General features: G+C 43.3%; 2 protein-coding genes and 1 pseudogene across 4 annotated transcripts in view; 1 reads left to right on the top strand and 2 right to left on the bottom strand.

Annotated features, from left to right (window-relative positions):
* FOXK2 (forkhead box K2) overlaps positions 1 to 15,533 on the bottom strand; it is a 47,154-nt gene that overhangs the window by 16,994 nt on the left and 14,627 nt on the right. For both annotated transcript variants that reach the window (XM_080922283.1, XM_080922284.1), the window contains exons 2-4: positions 5,729 to 5,923; positions 3,779 to 3,926; positions 1,951 to 2,097 (exon numbers count right to left, since the gene is read on the bottom strand). In XM_080922283.1, coding sequence (XP_080778409.1) covers positions 1,951 to 2,097; positions 3,779 to 3,926; positions 5,729 to 5,923 — 490 coding nt within the window. The remainder of the gene's footprint in view (positions 1 to 1,950; positions 2,098 to 3,778; positions 3,927 to 5,728; positions 5,924 to 15,533) is intronic.
* Positions 9,421 to 9,693, top strand: LOC308426726 (non-histone chromosomal protein HMG-17-like; the record flags this gene model as incomplete). Its single annotated transcript, XM_080924636.1, has 1 exon — positions 9,421 to 9,693. The coding sequence occupies one exon, from the start codon at positions 9,421 to 9,423 to the stop codon at positions 9,691 to 9,693; it is 273 nt and encodes a 90-aa protein (XP_080780762.1).
* LOC308426256 (ATP synthase subunit g, mitochondrial-like) lies at positions 10,339 to 10,696 on the bottom strand (annotated as a pseudogene). Its single transcript has one exon. The product of its transcript is annotated as an ATP synthase subunit g, mitochondrial-like (transcript).

The following is a 15,533-nucleotide window of genomic DNA, read 5'->3' as shown; positions in this document are numbered from 1 at the left end:
GAAAACAAGAGTTAGCATTCTTTAGCAAGAAAACCTCATGAGCTCAGGATCCCTCGGGGCAATATATACCAGAAACACAATCATCAACAACCACATAGCTTGGGTCTTACTCAAGCTTTCAAAACTACCTCATCTCAAAGTCCCTGGGAACTGGTATTTCAGATCATCAGCATTTTGAACATAAAAAACTGAACAGAACACTCTAGATGTAAGGGTCCTCACATGCTCACACTGACTGTGTTCCATGGGATGCCAGTGTCAGTGCTCTTTGGGGCCCTTAAAGGTCAACAGTGTTTTAAGCACAAGCTTTGTTCTGTGGAGGGCAGGGGTGTGCTGAGGATCACACCTGGCACATGCTGGGCTTTCTTCAGATGAGCAGCAGCTCTGCCCACACAGCCCATTTCACAGACTATACAGCTGGATTCAATATGCTAAGGCTCTCAACACAAAACAGACTTCCGTAATGTTCTCTAAATCCAGTGGCTTCCTCGGGATTATCAAGCAGTTTGTGCATACCAGGATGAAAAGGTGAGAAGATAAGTTCTTACTTTTCACCTTTTATGACTAAAGTCATAAAAGTCAAGAGCAAGGATCTAATTTTCACATTTACCCACCTGCAGGTAAAAAGGTCTTTTAGAGCAGGGCATGGTAGCACATGCCTTTAATCCCAGCACTCAGGAGAGGCAGACAGATCCTGTGATTTCAAGGCCAGGTTTGATTGACAAAGTGTTCTAGAGCATGTAATTTTTTGGTTGGGTTTTGTTTTTTTGAGACAGGGGTTCTTTGTATAACAGAGCCTGGCTGACCCAGAACTCACTCTGCAGAACAGACTGGCCTGGAACTCACAGAAATCCACCTGTTTCTGCCTCCCAAGTACTGGTATTAAAGGCATGAGCCTCCACCACCAAGCAAGCAGAATAATTTGCAAAAAGTATAAAATATTTTTTGCATAAAAAGTATATAAAGTTAATTTTAAATGATTTCCTTTTGATAAGCAGAAAAATCACCCCCCTATATCCATGATACCCTCAACTGAACATTTTAAAAAATGATCTTTATTCATCAAATCAAAGCCTCAAAATTATACTGTTGTCACTGTTATTTTATGGATTAAAAAAAAATCAAATACATCTCTCTTTGTTTTTTGTTGTTGTTTAACACTGTGCATGGCAAACCTACCCTTTCCCAAATCACCTCAATTCCCAAAGTTTTCTACACATCCAGTTAATGGTAATATAATGGTAATATATCCTAGATACACAGAGCCTTTGCAATGTATGGTTTAAAAGTTACAGAGAAGCCAGGTGTGATGGTACATACCTTTAACCCCTGCACCTGAGAGCCAGAGCTAAGCAAGCAGACCTCTCAAGAGTTCAAGGCTAGCCTGGTCTGAAACCCTTTCTCAAAAAAAGAAAAAAGAAAAGAAAAAACCCACCTCAAAACAAACAAAAAACAAAACCCACCACCAGCACCAACAACCTTCCAGAAAACCCAGGCCCCAGAACAGCAGCACTGTGAAGAAGCTGGAGGCTCTTCACGGGGAAACTGCAACTTAAACTGGGCCTGTCCTTTCTCTGTATTACATACAGGCCAAGTATAAAAGCTATACTCTAAAAACAAAGTCAGAATAACCATGGTAAAACAATTTAAAAACCAGTCTCTGAGATGTGAAGTTCCTATATTTCCAGAAGCACAGTGGGTGGTGAGAGGAAAGAATGGACTTTAGTTTAAAATTCCCCAACGTTTTTAACTAACAGATGAAACCCCCCCACCAGGCTTTATGTATCCCAGGGAAATCATATTTCCCAGACGGCCAAAGTATCTGCTCCACTTTTCTCCAGAACTGCCGCCCCTTCTCCACCAGAGAGCAGGGCACTACCAGGCCTGAACGACCTAGTGTGTGTCCAGGTTAGCAAAAGCAGCATCTACAGCAAGCTGAAGCGAACTCACCTGCCAGCCCTTGTCCGCAGTCCTGTAGTATGGGTAGTTTTTAGTGATGTGTGTATAAATCCCGTTCAGGGTAAGCTGTTTATCAGGAGCCATTGTAATTGCTTGTACTATCAACTGTGCATAGGAGTATGGTGGTTTTGAGTCATCCTGTGTTAGGAAGAAAGAAAAAAGGACCTAAGATTCAAGAGTATTCTATGTATTCTTGCAACAGTATTTTTATTATAAAAGTAATATAATTGGGAAACTTTGAGAAAAGTAAGTGGGAAATTTGTACAATGTATAGAAAGATTAAAGACCATGTACAGAACCAGCACTCTAGAGGCAGAGGCAGGAGGATCTCTTTGACTTCGAGGCCAACCTGGTCTACAGAGAGAGTTCCAGGACAGCCAAGACAGCTACACAGAGAAACTCTGCATCCAAAAAATCCCAAAACAAACAAAAAAACAAAAAACAAAAAAACCAAATAACCAAAACCAAAATAAACAAAAAAAATCACATGACAAGAACACAACAATAAAGGGGAGCAAAGCCACTGGACCTCGGGAGCCCAGAGCGGCACCAATCAGTGTGACACTGAGGAATGGGCATGTCCAAGCATGATGCGGGGCAAGCATAACACAGGGATCTCTCCATACATCAGAAGTCACAAGAGCACTAGAGGTAGGACTGTCCCAATGCCCACCTACTGCCAAGGTTCTGCATGTGAGGACATTAAATGTCTAATAGGTTGCTAGCTCCTATTTTGATATCCCTTAGGCCACAAGGCTCTGCCTAAGCACCCACAGGAAGACACAGTTCTAGGAAGAGAACCAGGAATAACAATTACCCAAGCCTGGAAACGGTTAAGCAGCTGTCCTTGCACTATGTGCTTGACTCGGAGGTTTAAGCCTCCATCCCTGCTCATAATCATAAGGCCAGTAGATCCCAGGAATCAAATTTAGATCATGAGCTTATCTACTAAGCTATTTTATTGGCCTTAAAAATGCTGTTCTTGCATTTTACCAAGATGGCTTTGAACTCAGAGATCCTCCTGGCTTTCCCTCCCAAATGCTGAAATTAAAGATATATGCTACCATTTTTATTTTTTAAATAATTTAGCATAGTAAACAGTCAGAATATCCCCACACAGGTAAAAACTTTGCAGAGTAGTATCAGCAGAGCCAGGACCCAGCAGCTCCTGCTCAGTTCTGCATTAAAGACATTACATCTCTACCGTGGTGCTTCAACCCGGCACCACAGACTGCCTGTGTGCACAGGAACATCACAGTGCTTTGCTCACTCCATGGCTCTTATGTTCTTTGTGAGCATGTCACCTTTTATAATGAATAGCAGAAGTAACAATGTGTACAGATTCTTCTTTTTCTTATTTAACACTACAACTGCCCTTCTGCGTTACTAACAACTTCATAGTCTACACCTGCCCTGGGATCCTCACATATGTGTTGAATAATTTTTTAAAAATGCACTGCAAATCCTGATGCCAATGTCACACTCAGAGTGACATGAGAATCAAATCCACATAGATGCACAAGTCTATGTGCTGATCAGCTTTTGTCCACTCAACACAAACTAGGGCCAGCAGGGAAGAGGCAGATGGCCCTGGACAGTAAGCAGGCAAACAAGCAGCACTCCTCTCCAAGGTGTCTGCTTCAGTTCCTGCCTCTGAGCCTTTGGACCATTAAATGGAAATGCAGACCGACCAGCTCTTTATTCCCCAGTGTTTTATCACAGCAAGAGAAACTTAGCTAAAACAACATGGTGCTCCCAAAAGGACTTGTTACCAATATCTACATAATGTCCCCCAGATCCATGACTATAAAACATTTACCTTTGGGCTGTCTCCACCTGAAGCTTCCTTTTCATTTTCTGGCTGTGAATTGTCAGCCATTAAATTGAGGTCAGATGGTATCACACGACCCATTTTGTACCCTGAAGATCCTGCTCCCCGGGGACTGGACGGGCAGGAGTTTGCAGCACTGTGAAAGAGGGAAGAGTCTACCTTAAAGCAAACATAGTATCGGTCTTCAATAATGGTCTGAGATCAGGGAAAACAAACATTTCTTTTTAAAGATTTATTTATTATGTGTTTTGCCCACATGTGTGCTATGTGCAAGCCTAAGGGAAGCCAGGATGGGGTGTGGGATCTCCTAAAGCTGGCGTTACATTTCTCTAGCCCCATCTATTTTTCTTGAGACAACAATTCATTCTGTACTGCAGGCTGGTCTTAAATGTGCAGCAATTTTCTGGCCTCAGTTTCTGAAATACTGGGATGTTTGTGTGCTACTAGGTCTAGTTAAACTGGGAAAAATTGAGAAGAGCAGTGTGAGGAAAGGCAACTGTCAAGACAAACTGTGGGAAGGCAATGTCCCCAGCGTCCTGGCAGAAAGAGTGAGCCATCACAGCTGATAGGAACCTCATTAAAAAAAAATTTCGTGTGCATTAGTGTTTTGCTGCATGTATGCCACCTGTGTTAGGGTATCAGATCCCTGGAGCTGGAGTTATAGACAGTTATGAGTTGCCAATGTGGGTGTTGGGGCTTGACCCTCTGGAAAAGCAGTCTTAACCACTGAGCCATTTCTCCAGCCCCAAACTTAAAAAAAATTGTAAAGATTTATGTTACATGCTTGAAGTGTGTGTGTGTGTGTGTGTGTGTGTGTGCACGCATGCACTACATGCAAGCCTGGTGAATGTGAGGGCCTGAAGAAGGTGTTGGATTTCCTAGGAACTGAACCTGGGTCTTTCTGAAAGAGCAGAAAGTGCTCTTAAAGAATGAGCCATCTGTCTAGCCCCTTAAAATTTTAAATTTCAACTTTCAGTATGGTGCCTAGAGACTCAATTATTCTCAGTCTGTGAGGAGTTTTGGAAAAAAAATATACAATGAGATAATCTGTCAGCTCTCAATAAAACAATACACTTAAAAACTGGAACCCTAGCTAAACTTAGAGCTGGATCCTGGAGCAGGGACAAGAGCAGGTAGAGACTGGTCCTCATGGCAGGTTCAATGACAGGTTATACGACACTACTTAAAGGGAAAGAGGTAAGAGAAGAAAAGAACAGCCCCAAACTGAGTCATCAGGGTTAGAGACCCCACACACCCAGCTCCCCTCTAGCCCCAGCACCCCCTACCACACCCCAGCACTCCCTACCACACCCCAGCACCCCCTACCCCACACACCCCAGCTCCCCCTCCACACCCCAGCTCCCCTCTAACCCCAGCTCCACCTCCATACCCCAGCACCCCCTACCCCACACACCCCAGCTCCTCCCCTCTAACCCCAGCTCTCCCCCTACCACATACAGCGTCCCTCAATGGTATTCCCAGCAGCAAATAAGAAACTCATGCACACCCACAATTCTTAGAATACTGACAAGTGAGGGTTTGGGCAGAAATATGGCATGTATACTAACCCCTCTAAGGCTCAGGGAACAAGGAAGACAGAGACAATGGCAGTGAAAACCCAAACTCTAGACAGGACACAATCAATATAATCATAAACTCATGGATGGTGGAGGGGCTCATGGGACCCTAACCCTTACCTTTGGATTACAGCAACTCAGGAGACTTTGGGAAGAGCGCAGTTGCCTTCAGTTATGTAGCACTGGTGTGCCCACCAGACTCCAAAGGATAATTCCAATTCTAAGGCCACAGAAATGGCCCTGATTAAACGAACCCAAAGGGGTACAGACAAAGCAGAACTCCCATAACCTACCACTGTGTGAGAATTACAATTCACAATACAGAAACTTAGAGCAGACCTGTGGATATGCTATGCTATACCTGATGGTTCCCGTGGGGGAGGGAAGAGGGCTGATGAGGTGGGCCATCGTGTCTGGAATGTTGATGGTCAGGGGTGAGATGTGTGGCTGCACGGGCTTAACTGGCGACTCAGGTGCTTCCTGCTTCTCTCTCTTCTCACTGGACAGGGCGGTGAATGTTATCTTGATATTTGTGCTAGGAAACCTGAAAGTGCACCTGGAAAACAACCTGAAGTCAGTCATGTCTGCAACCACCAGCCGCCAGAGCTTCCCCACAGACCTTCGAGGACACAGGCCCCACCACTTCAACAACCTACAATGTATGCATATAATAAGCAAAACACACACGGGGAATTTTATGACATTACCCTAATGGTACACACCTGTGAACCCAGCACTGGGGAGGTAGAAGTTGAAGGCCAGCTCTAGCTAACAGTCAGTTCAAGGGCAACCTGGGCTACATGAGACACCCCACCTTCACCCTCAAAAGACAGAAGAGAGTGACAGAGAGAAAGAGTGAGAGACAGAAAGAAAGACACAGAGAAAAACAGTACTCAGAGCAGTCATTAGGAAATAAACATTAGGGATGGAGAGATGGCTCAGTGGTTAAAAGGACTGACTGTCCTTCCAGAGGTCCTGAGTTCAATTCTCAGCAACCACATGGTGGCTCACAACCATCTGCAACAGGATCTAATGCCCTCTTCTGGTGTGCAAGTGTACATGCAGGCAGAACTCTAAACACAATAAATAAATCTTAAAAGAAAGAAAGGAAGAAAGAAAGAAAGAAAGAAAGAAAGAAAGAAAGAAAGAAAGAAAGAAAGAAAGATAGATAGATTAAAGAACAGAAAAAAAAAAGGAAATCAAATGTCTGTCAGGGGTGGTCCCCAGAAAGAGCTAACAAAGAGCTCAGCTTCCTCTACCTGAACAAAGTTTACACTTTTAACATTTTCAGCTTTGGCAGAATCCTTTACTGGACCCTACCCCACTCCTGTACTGGCTGACAATGTTTCCTCTGCTGTATTACAAAAGTGACAGCCAGTCAGTCTGTAGCACTGAGCTGAGAGACCTAAGGCTCCACCAACATCTATGTTTAGATACAAACCAGACCTTTACGATAACATACAGCCCCATGGAAATCAATCGTGTTCAAACAGTCTAAGTAGAAAGGCAGTTTAAAATTAGAGACGGCTCTTTATACAAAACAAGTTCAACTGATTTATCTGTTTTCAAAATAGTACTTCCAATAGATTTCTTGCAACCAATCCCTCTCCCCTACTGTCTCTGTCCTCTGGGAAACCATTGCCTGTCTTGGAGTTTTCTCAAACAACCCTAGTGGTTCTATTTTCCACTGAGTGCATTTCAGGTTTTGAGACCAATTCCTTCTCTCTTTCTTATCTCTTTCATACTGGCACCCATGACCTTTGGGTCTCATGAGTTCAGATTCCTTGCAAACCCTATAACAACGTTTTGGCTGGTAATCTTCTCTCCCGGTCTACCCCCACCCCCTTCCAAAACAGTGTCTCACTATGCAGTCCACTGTCCTGGAATCCTATGTGGACCAGGCTGTCCTTGAACTCAGAGATCCTCATATCTCTGCCTTGACCTCTGAATGCTGGGATTAAAGATGTGTGGACCGACTTCTGGTTTTCTTCCTTGATTCTAATCCCTATAATATCTCTCTCTCTCTCTCTAATACCTGAATGGGGTACATTGCCTGCATGTATGTCTGTGTATCAGGTGAGTGCCCAGTTACCCATGGAGGTCAGAAGAGGGATCAGATCTCCTGAAACTGAAGCTACAGATAGTTCCAGGCCACCACGAGGATACTGGGAATTCAATCTGAGTCCCCTGCAAGAGCAGCCCATGCTTTTAACTGTTGAGTCCTCTCTCTATGTCAATTCTGAAACTGATGTGGTAAGAAACACCTGTAATCCCAGCACTTCAGAAATGGAGGCAGGGTTAGCAGTTCAAAGTTAGCCTTAGCTACATGAGCTCTGACTCAAAAAATACAAAACAGGGGTAAGTTTTTAAAGAGAAAAAAACTCCTCTTCCTTCCTAGGCTAGAGAAAGAAAGAGGGGGGGGGGAAGAGCACGCAAAAGACAAAGAGCAAGAGAGAGTGAGAGAGTGCACACTTCCAGTGAGGCCAAGTTTACTTTCACTGACAACTTTGTCTGTTAGGAATTCAATAAACATTGAATCTTGGTAACATTCGTGGCCCTTAGCTATTCAGAGTGTCCACACACAAAATAAATAAATGAACAAATGAATGAATGAAACATTAGTAGGTAATACATTTCCACAGATGAACTTGTTTCTGTGCACACCTACCAGGGAACCTTGATTTTGGACACTCATGGCCTAGTGCAGGATCCCAGAGGCAGATAGCAGGTTGAGTGGCTCATCTGAGTTTCTTTATACAATCAACTTTGTCTCCACTTTTTCCCCCAACTGTCCCCTAATTCTATTAAGAAAGACTCAAACAGCTCTCCACCCACTATTCTGTCTGACAGTTTGCTGTTGGAAAGGCTGACTCAGTAGTGCACAGGCCTGTAATGCCAGCTACTCAGAAAGCAGACAAGAGAGGATCACAAGCTGAAGGGCTGCCTGGCATTAGAGTAAGACCCTATCTCAAAATAAAGAGTAAAAAGGTAGGGAAGGATCAGAGCAGTCCAGTGGTAGGTAGTGTGTGTTTAACATGTATGGGGCTCTAGCTTCAAACCAGTAAGAAAAGAGAAGAAACAAAGGAAAGGCAGTGGGAAGAACAGTAAAGCAGACAGCAGCTCGCTGCATCCTAACACAGATATCTGGCAATAGGACAGATGCACAAAAGTTCACACATGCAACAGCACCAGGCAACTGGAGAGCAAACTACTCATGCACAGATGCAACTCACAAACCTCACTCAAAGAAAAGCCAAGCTCTGAGTTTGATCTACCCGAATGCACTTAATGGAATCCTTCCTAGGAGACTACTGTATGGCTATCTGGGTGCCCTGAGGAAGATAATGCCTGCAACTCTGAGGGGAAACCTAGTGCTCTATTCTCCAGCCTGAGATGAAGACTGCCAGGATGTATGTGGGCATCAGTTAAACTCTTTAAAGGCTCCTTCAAATTAGGTTTGTTCTGTTCTATATAAAGTATACTTCAAAGAAAGCTTACTTAAAATAGGATCAAAGTCAGGGATATATGATCAGGGGCTGTCAAGACACATAGTCTTCGCTGTGTGGGCCTGATCACCTGAGAACCAAGGCTGGAAGTAAAGAACAGACTCCTGGGAGTTGTCCTCTGACCCCAAAACATATTAGGTGGCAAATGTGCATACTACCGACATATAATAATAATTAACTTAAAAACAAAAGTCAAAACCAACCAAACAGTAGTATCCTTCCCCCCAAAACGTCAAAAGATCAGACTACAGTTTAGGGTGCGCACATGAGACTGTGCAGTTTAAGGTGCACACACATCAACTCTGAAGCAACAAACTGGAGAAAGGACCACTTTTGTTTTACCTATACAGGGTCTGAGCAAAATGAATATAATGTCTAGGGGTATTTTATGTAATCACCAAGAAAGTTGATAATTACACATTTGACTCTGGGTAAAGTATTTCAATATCAGGACTCCTGATAAGACTGTCTTCCACCAGAGCAGTGTGAAGAAGCAGCGAGGACGACCCCCGCTGTATGTTCAGCGCCAACATCCCCTGCCGCCGCCATGCCTAAAAGAAAGGCTGAAGGGGATGCTCAAGGAGACAAAGCCGAGATGAAGGATGAGCCACAGAGAAGATCTGCAAGGTTGTCTGCTAAACCTGCTCCTCCAAAGTCGGAGCCCAAGCCTAAAAAGGCCCCAGCAAAGAAGGGAAAGAAGGTACCCAAGGGGAAGAAGGGGAAAGCCGATGCCGGGAAGGATGCGAATAATCCTGCAGAAAATGGAGATGCCAAAACAGACCAGGCACAAAAAGCTGACGGTGCTGGAGATGCCAAGTGACATGTGTGCATTTTTGATAACTGTGTACTTCTGGTGACTGTACAGTTTGAAATACTATTTTTATCAAGTTTTATAAAAACGCAGAATTTTGTTTTACTTTTTTTAACTATATTGTTAGCACACAGAACACTTCATTGTGGGGGAGAAAGGATCATGTGTCACTAATCACCCAAGCTGGATTGAGGACAGAAAACCTCTTTCCTTGGTAATTTTGAAAGGCTCCTGATCCTGCATAGGTGGCTACCAAGGCACAAAATGCCTTGTGGTCTGAGAAAACTCTAAATTCATTTTTATAACCTTTCCCCTGTGTACCATGAACATAGACATAATTCTCTTAAAATCAGAGACCTATTGAAACCTGACCCCCAAAATTGGTTTTCTAGTCTATTGGACAATGTGGACTTTGCAGTGACTTCACCAATTCTCAGAAGAGCAATGGTTCCTTTTATAAAAGATTGTGGATCTTCAGATTGATAATTCTGCCATGTTTATTTCCTGAAAGTCGGGTCGGCTTGTGAAAAGTTGTTAAACAACATCTTTCTTTTTTTCCCCCCACAGCTAGGACTTTATTCAGATTGCAGTCTCATTACACATGGTCCAAGAATATTCAAATAAGAACTTAAATCAGAAGCTAAAGATTGGTCTTCAAACATTATAGCCAACAATGCCACGCTTGCCTATAATCTCTCCGATATAAAACCACATCCACACCTCAGTGGCCACCAAACCACTCAGCACAGCTTCCTTAACTGTAAGGTGTCTGAAGCTACCAGTTTTAGCATTCTGAATTATTTTTTTCACTCTGAATAGCTGTAGGGATTTCACCAGGGGTTGGGGGAACCAGCTCAACCTTGGCATAGTGCCAAAATGTGGCCAATCGAGGCTTTGAGTCAGTCACGGCAGCGGCCGCCATCGACAGTGCCTTCTCCTCAAAGTTACGGCCCTGGTCTAAGGTGGAAGGTACGTCTCCCCAACCACCGGCTGAATGTCCGTTAAACAACATCCTTAATGTGAAATGTCAACCCTCACCCTAAGCTACTTTCCTCTTTTCGAAGCATTGAATGAAGATTTCATTGGGTTTTACAGTGGCTTTCTGATTTTGGTAGTCTATACAAAAAGGGAATTTGGAAGTTCTTGTTGAGTGTCTACTCATGTCCTGCCAGAATACCATGATTATTCATGAAAAGTATCTTTAATAAAGCTGGTTACAGTTAGAGAGAGAGAGAGAGAGAGAGAGAGAGAGAGAGAGACTGTCTTCCAGCACTTAGGCACCTGCAATGACAAACAACACAAGTCACCTAGATTCTTTATATTGCACACTTCACACCATACCTCAAGAGGACTGTCTCAAAAACGTCACCAGAATAGCTAATAAGCACACAAAAAGATCCTCAAGTCACAAAGACCCATAAAGGTCTGCGTAGGAGCGGTATTAATCTCTATGTACACAAGTAAAAAACTTTTAATAAGCTTCTCAACTTAAAAATCTATGGGCTGGAGAGATAGCTCAGTGGTTAAAAGCACTGACTGCTCTTCCAGAGGTCCTAAGTTCAATGTCCAGAAACCACATGGTGGCTCACAACTATCTGTAATGTGAACTTGGTGCCCTCTTCTGGTATACAGGCATATATACAATCAGAACACTATATACATAATAAATAAATACATCTTTTAAAAAATCTATCCAAAGATATGCAAAAATCTAGGTATGGTGATATGTGCCTTCTTCAATCATGACAGTCCTGAGAGTGAGTGAAGCAGGACCAGGAGATCTTTTTGTTTGTTTTTAAGATGTATTTATTATGAGTACACTGTAGCTGCAAACACACCAGAAGAGGGCATCTGATCATTACAGATGGTTGTGAGCCACCATGTGGTTGCTGGAAATTGAACTGAGGACCTCTGGAAGAGGAGCCAGTGCTCTTAACCACTGAGCCATCTCTCCAGCCCCAGACTAGGAGTTCAGGAGTTCAAAGTCATCCTCAGCTATGTATGTTCTGGATCAGCCTGGGCACATGAGATCTCACAAATGTAAACAACACACTTGAGAATATTCACAGCAGCACTGTCAATAATAAAACTCCAAATAAAACTATTTTATGTGTTCATCTGTAAAGTTTACTAAATTCACATTCTTAAAAACTTTACAGAAGGGGCTAGAGAGATAGCTCAGTGGTTAAGAGCACTGACTGCTTGCTCTTCCAGAAGTCCTGAATTTAATTCCCAGCAACCACATGGTGGCTCACAACCATCTATAACGGGATCTAATGCCCTCTTCTGGTGCGTCTGAAGACAGCAACAGTGTACTCACATACATAAAATAACTCTTTTAAAAAAAAAAAGAAAGAAAGAAACTTTACAGAAACGAAATGACCCACAGTTTTGTTAAAGAAATAAGACTGATTTTATAAGCATCCCATTCAAATTCCTTCACCTAAGGGTCCATTCTTTATTCCATATGCATTCAAAAGGGAAGATGCCCATCTATGACTTAGAATTCAGGATAGTCATTCCAAAGCCAAGAAGGAGGCACAGTGTGATTGGGGAGTGGGAGAGCATGAAGATAAATGCTGAGGGTCTGTGTCCAAACTGTGACAGGTCACAGGAGCAGCAGAAACAATGACAATCATGTAACTATCTCCTGGTGATTTAAGGGGATTAGAGAAATGTTCAAGTGAGAAAGGCACAGATAAGTAGTTCTGTGGACTCAGAAAAGTGGATAGCTATGAAGAGGATGAATCCACAGGCTCTCTCCAAGGAGGAAAGGCAGAAACCTGGAAGAGAGAAATAACAGGGCTGCAAGAGCATGTCACCCTAAGTCGTTTTTCTTGCTTTGGAGGTCTACAGTCCCTTCTCCAAATTCCAAAAGCAAAGGTTCTGAAAACCTAATCTCAAATCCCCTGGCAGCCTATTCTCTGACCTGCATTGAAGAAGAGTTAATTATAGCCTTCGACTGCCCCACTTAGTGAGAACCTTGTGTTTTTTGCCTCAGAAGTCTGTATCACAAGGTGCTGAGAGTGTTGAATCACATACAGCCCACACAGTGTCCACCAGACAGACCTGGAGGTTTCCAATGGAACCCTACAAGTATTGTATACCTAACACAGTACCACTTCTCACAGGTTTTCTCTACAATATACTGATTTGTTAAAGAGGCAAATAAGATGTTTATATGAAAAGGGATAAGTTCACTAAGCCGCTGTCTTAGAGCACTAATTAATATTTCTATTGTGTCTGATAGGCAATAAATATCCCCAAAATACTTGTCAGTGCCTTTGGTCACTCTCACGACAGTCCAAAAATTATCTAGAGAAGCAAGCAAGCAAGGAAGCAAGTGATTAACTCCTGCCCTCTACTGGCCAATGTACCTCAGCGCCAACATGGCAGCCAGCAGCAGAGGTTTAGGAACCACTAGACAAAAGTACCCAGCTGCTGCCTATCTGGTTTAGCAACATCTTGACTCGTAGTTTATACGACCCTTAGTCACTAGGCAGAGACAATAAAGGAAACATCTTTACCCTTTACCTCTGACACACTGAATCTGTAACTGTGCAAAACACAGCTATTAAAACGATAACATTTCTGGCAGATGGTGGTGGCATACACTTTAATCTTAGCACTGGGGAGGCAGAAGTGGGTGAATCTGTGAGTTTTAGGACAGCCTGATATACAGAGTGAGCTCCAGGACAACCGGGGCTACACAGAGAAACTGGTCTCGAAAACCCCCCTCTCACCAAGAAAAGACATTTCAAATGCGTTGACAATGCATTCAGTTTCATTTAACAATTCCAGGTAGTTGGAAACAGACTTGGAATTTTCAATGAGAACCCATCTGGAAGGTGACACTTGGGGGACACTGTGAACACACTGAAGTCAGACCAGCAGGGGCTTAAGGACTACATGACTGGACACAACCACAAGGCTATACTGCACGGTGTCAGTCCACTCAACAAGCATAACTGAGTGGAGCATGGAGGTACAGGCCTGTATCCCCACACTTGGCAACCATGTGGCAAGAGGACTCCCTGAGCTGTCTCCAAAAACTAAAGTTTAGCTGATGTCACTGATTTCTGGGTAACAGAAGGAAACAACACAACCTTCTGCATTCAGACATTAAAAGGGCGTGTAAACATGAGGATCTGAGCTCATATTCCTAACACCTATGTCAAAATAACGGCAATGCAAACCCAACACTAGTACAGTCCTGGATTAGGTGGAGAGAAGACGAGCCAGGATCTCACTAGACAGCTGGTCTAGCAGAAAAGACCAACTTCAGGCCCAGTGAGAAGCCACACACACACACACACACACACACACACACACACACACACACACACACACACACACACAGAAAATACAGAGAGATAAACATGGGGACTGGAAAGATGGCTCAGCAGTCAAGAACACTGGCTCTTCTTATAAAGACCTGGTTTAAATTCCAGCAGCCATATACAGAGCGGCTCACAGCTGTGTCTGTGACTACCAGTGACTACCTGTTACAGGGGTTCAACTCCTTGTTCTGGGCTCTACAGGCCCTTGCACTCACATGTGTACATACATACACATACATGAATAATTAAAATAAATTTTTAAAAAGAGAAAAGAGAAGCTAGATGGTGGTGGTGTACACTGTTAATCCCAGCACCGGGGACGCAGAGGCAGACAGATCTCTGAGTTTGAAGCCAGCCTGGTCCACAGGATGAGTCCAGGACAGCCAATGCCCTGGTCACAGGCTCCGTTCTAACCCTCCTTCACTTGCAGCTTCCTCTTCTGATCTCAGCAACCCCAGCCCTTGACATCCTGCATCACAGAGGAACGTGTGCTTTCGGAATACAGTCCATTAATAGAATCATTTGTTTTCAAAGCATAACTCTATATAATCACAGCAATGGGGAGGGAGGGAGGAGTTCAAGGCCATCCTCAACTACCTGAGCTCAAGGCCAGCCTAGGCTGCATAAGACACTTATCTCAAAAAAATAAATAAGCACGGCTAAAAGAAGGCTCAGGAGCTAAAGGCACTTGCTGAAGACCCCTCCCCTCAAATCCAGCTTCTCTTTAGTTTCCACAGCACCGGGTAAACAAACAATGCACACAATACACCCATGGGAGAAAATATACTTAAAATTTACATTTTCTTTGAATGGTCACATCTGATTGTCAGCCATTTCTTGTAATTTATAATAAATAGTAGTATAAATTGAGAAGTTTAAGTTATCATTGAGAATCCTAATTCTAAACTGTCTCTTAGAATCACTTACACCCTTAATTTCTTCAACAAGCCCTTTATTCTTACCTAACCCCACTTTCTAGAAAAAGCTTCACCTGTCACACACAAATGAACTAGGAAACAAAGCCAGAGACAATATGTGCTACACAAAGAAACATACTCAGGCTCAAACAAACTCTAGAGCTTTACAACTCTCTCAAGAACATCTAAGAAGAAATCATGTGCAGATTCTTACATGCCACATATACCCAGCATGAGCTCCTTTGCGTAAGAAAAATATTTAAAGTTCTGTGAGCCTAGAAGGTGACCACTGCTCTTTAGAACAATGGGTTTCCACTCAACAAGACCAAGTGCCGTGTTGCAGGAAATCTGCAAATGCTCATTAGAGGTGATCTTTGCTGTCAATCCTGTTAGTGAACATTTAACTATCTAAAAGATACAAACTTGGAATGTATTTGCTCCTTCCCTCAAGGGCATGAAGAGAAAACTGGGAAAAGACTTGGGCTACCCTGGTGCCTGGTCATATGGGAACACAAACCCTGAAGCCACAGGCTGTGGGCAAGTAATAGAGAAAATGGCATGCAGAGAAGCGAGGTAGCAGCCATCTTGGGCC

This window comes from Micromys minutus (genome assembly GCF_963924665.1).
Source record: "Micromys minutus genome assembly, chromosome: 10".
NCBI lineage: Eukaryota > Metazoa > Chordata > Mammalia > Rodentia > Muridae > Micromys > Micromys minutus.
The sequence above is the reverse complement of the archived record's forward strand: the minus strand, read 5'-3'. Positions and strand labels throughout refer to the sequence as shown.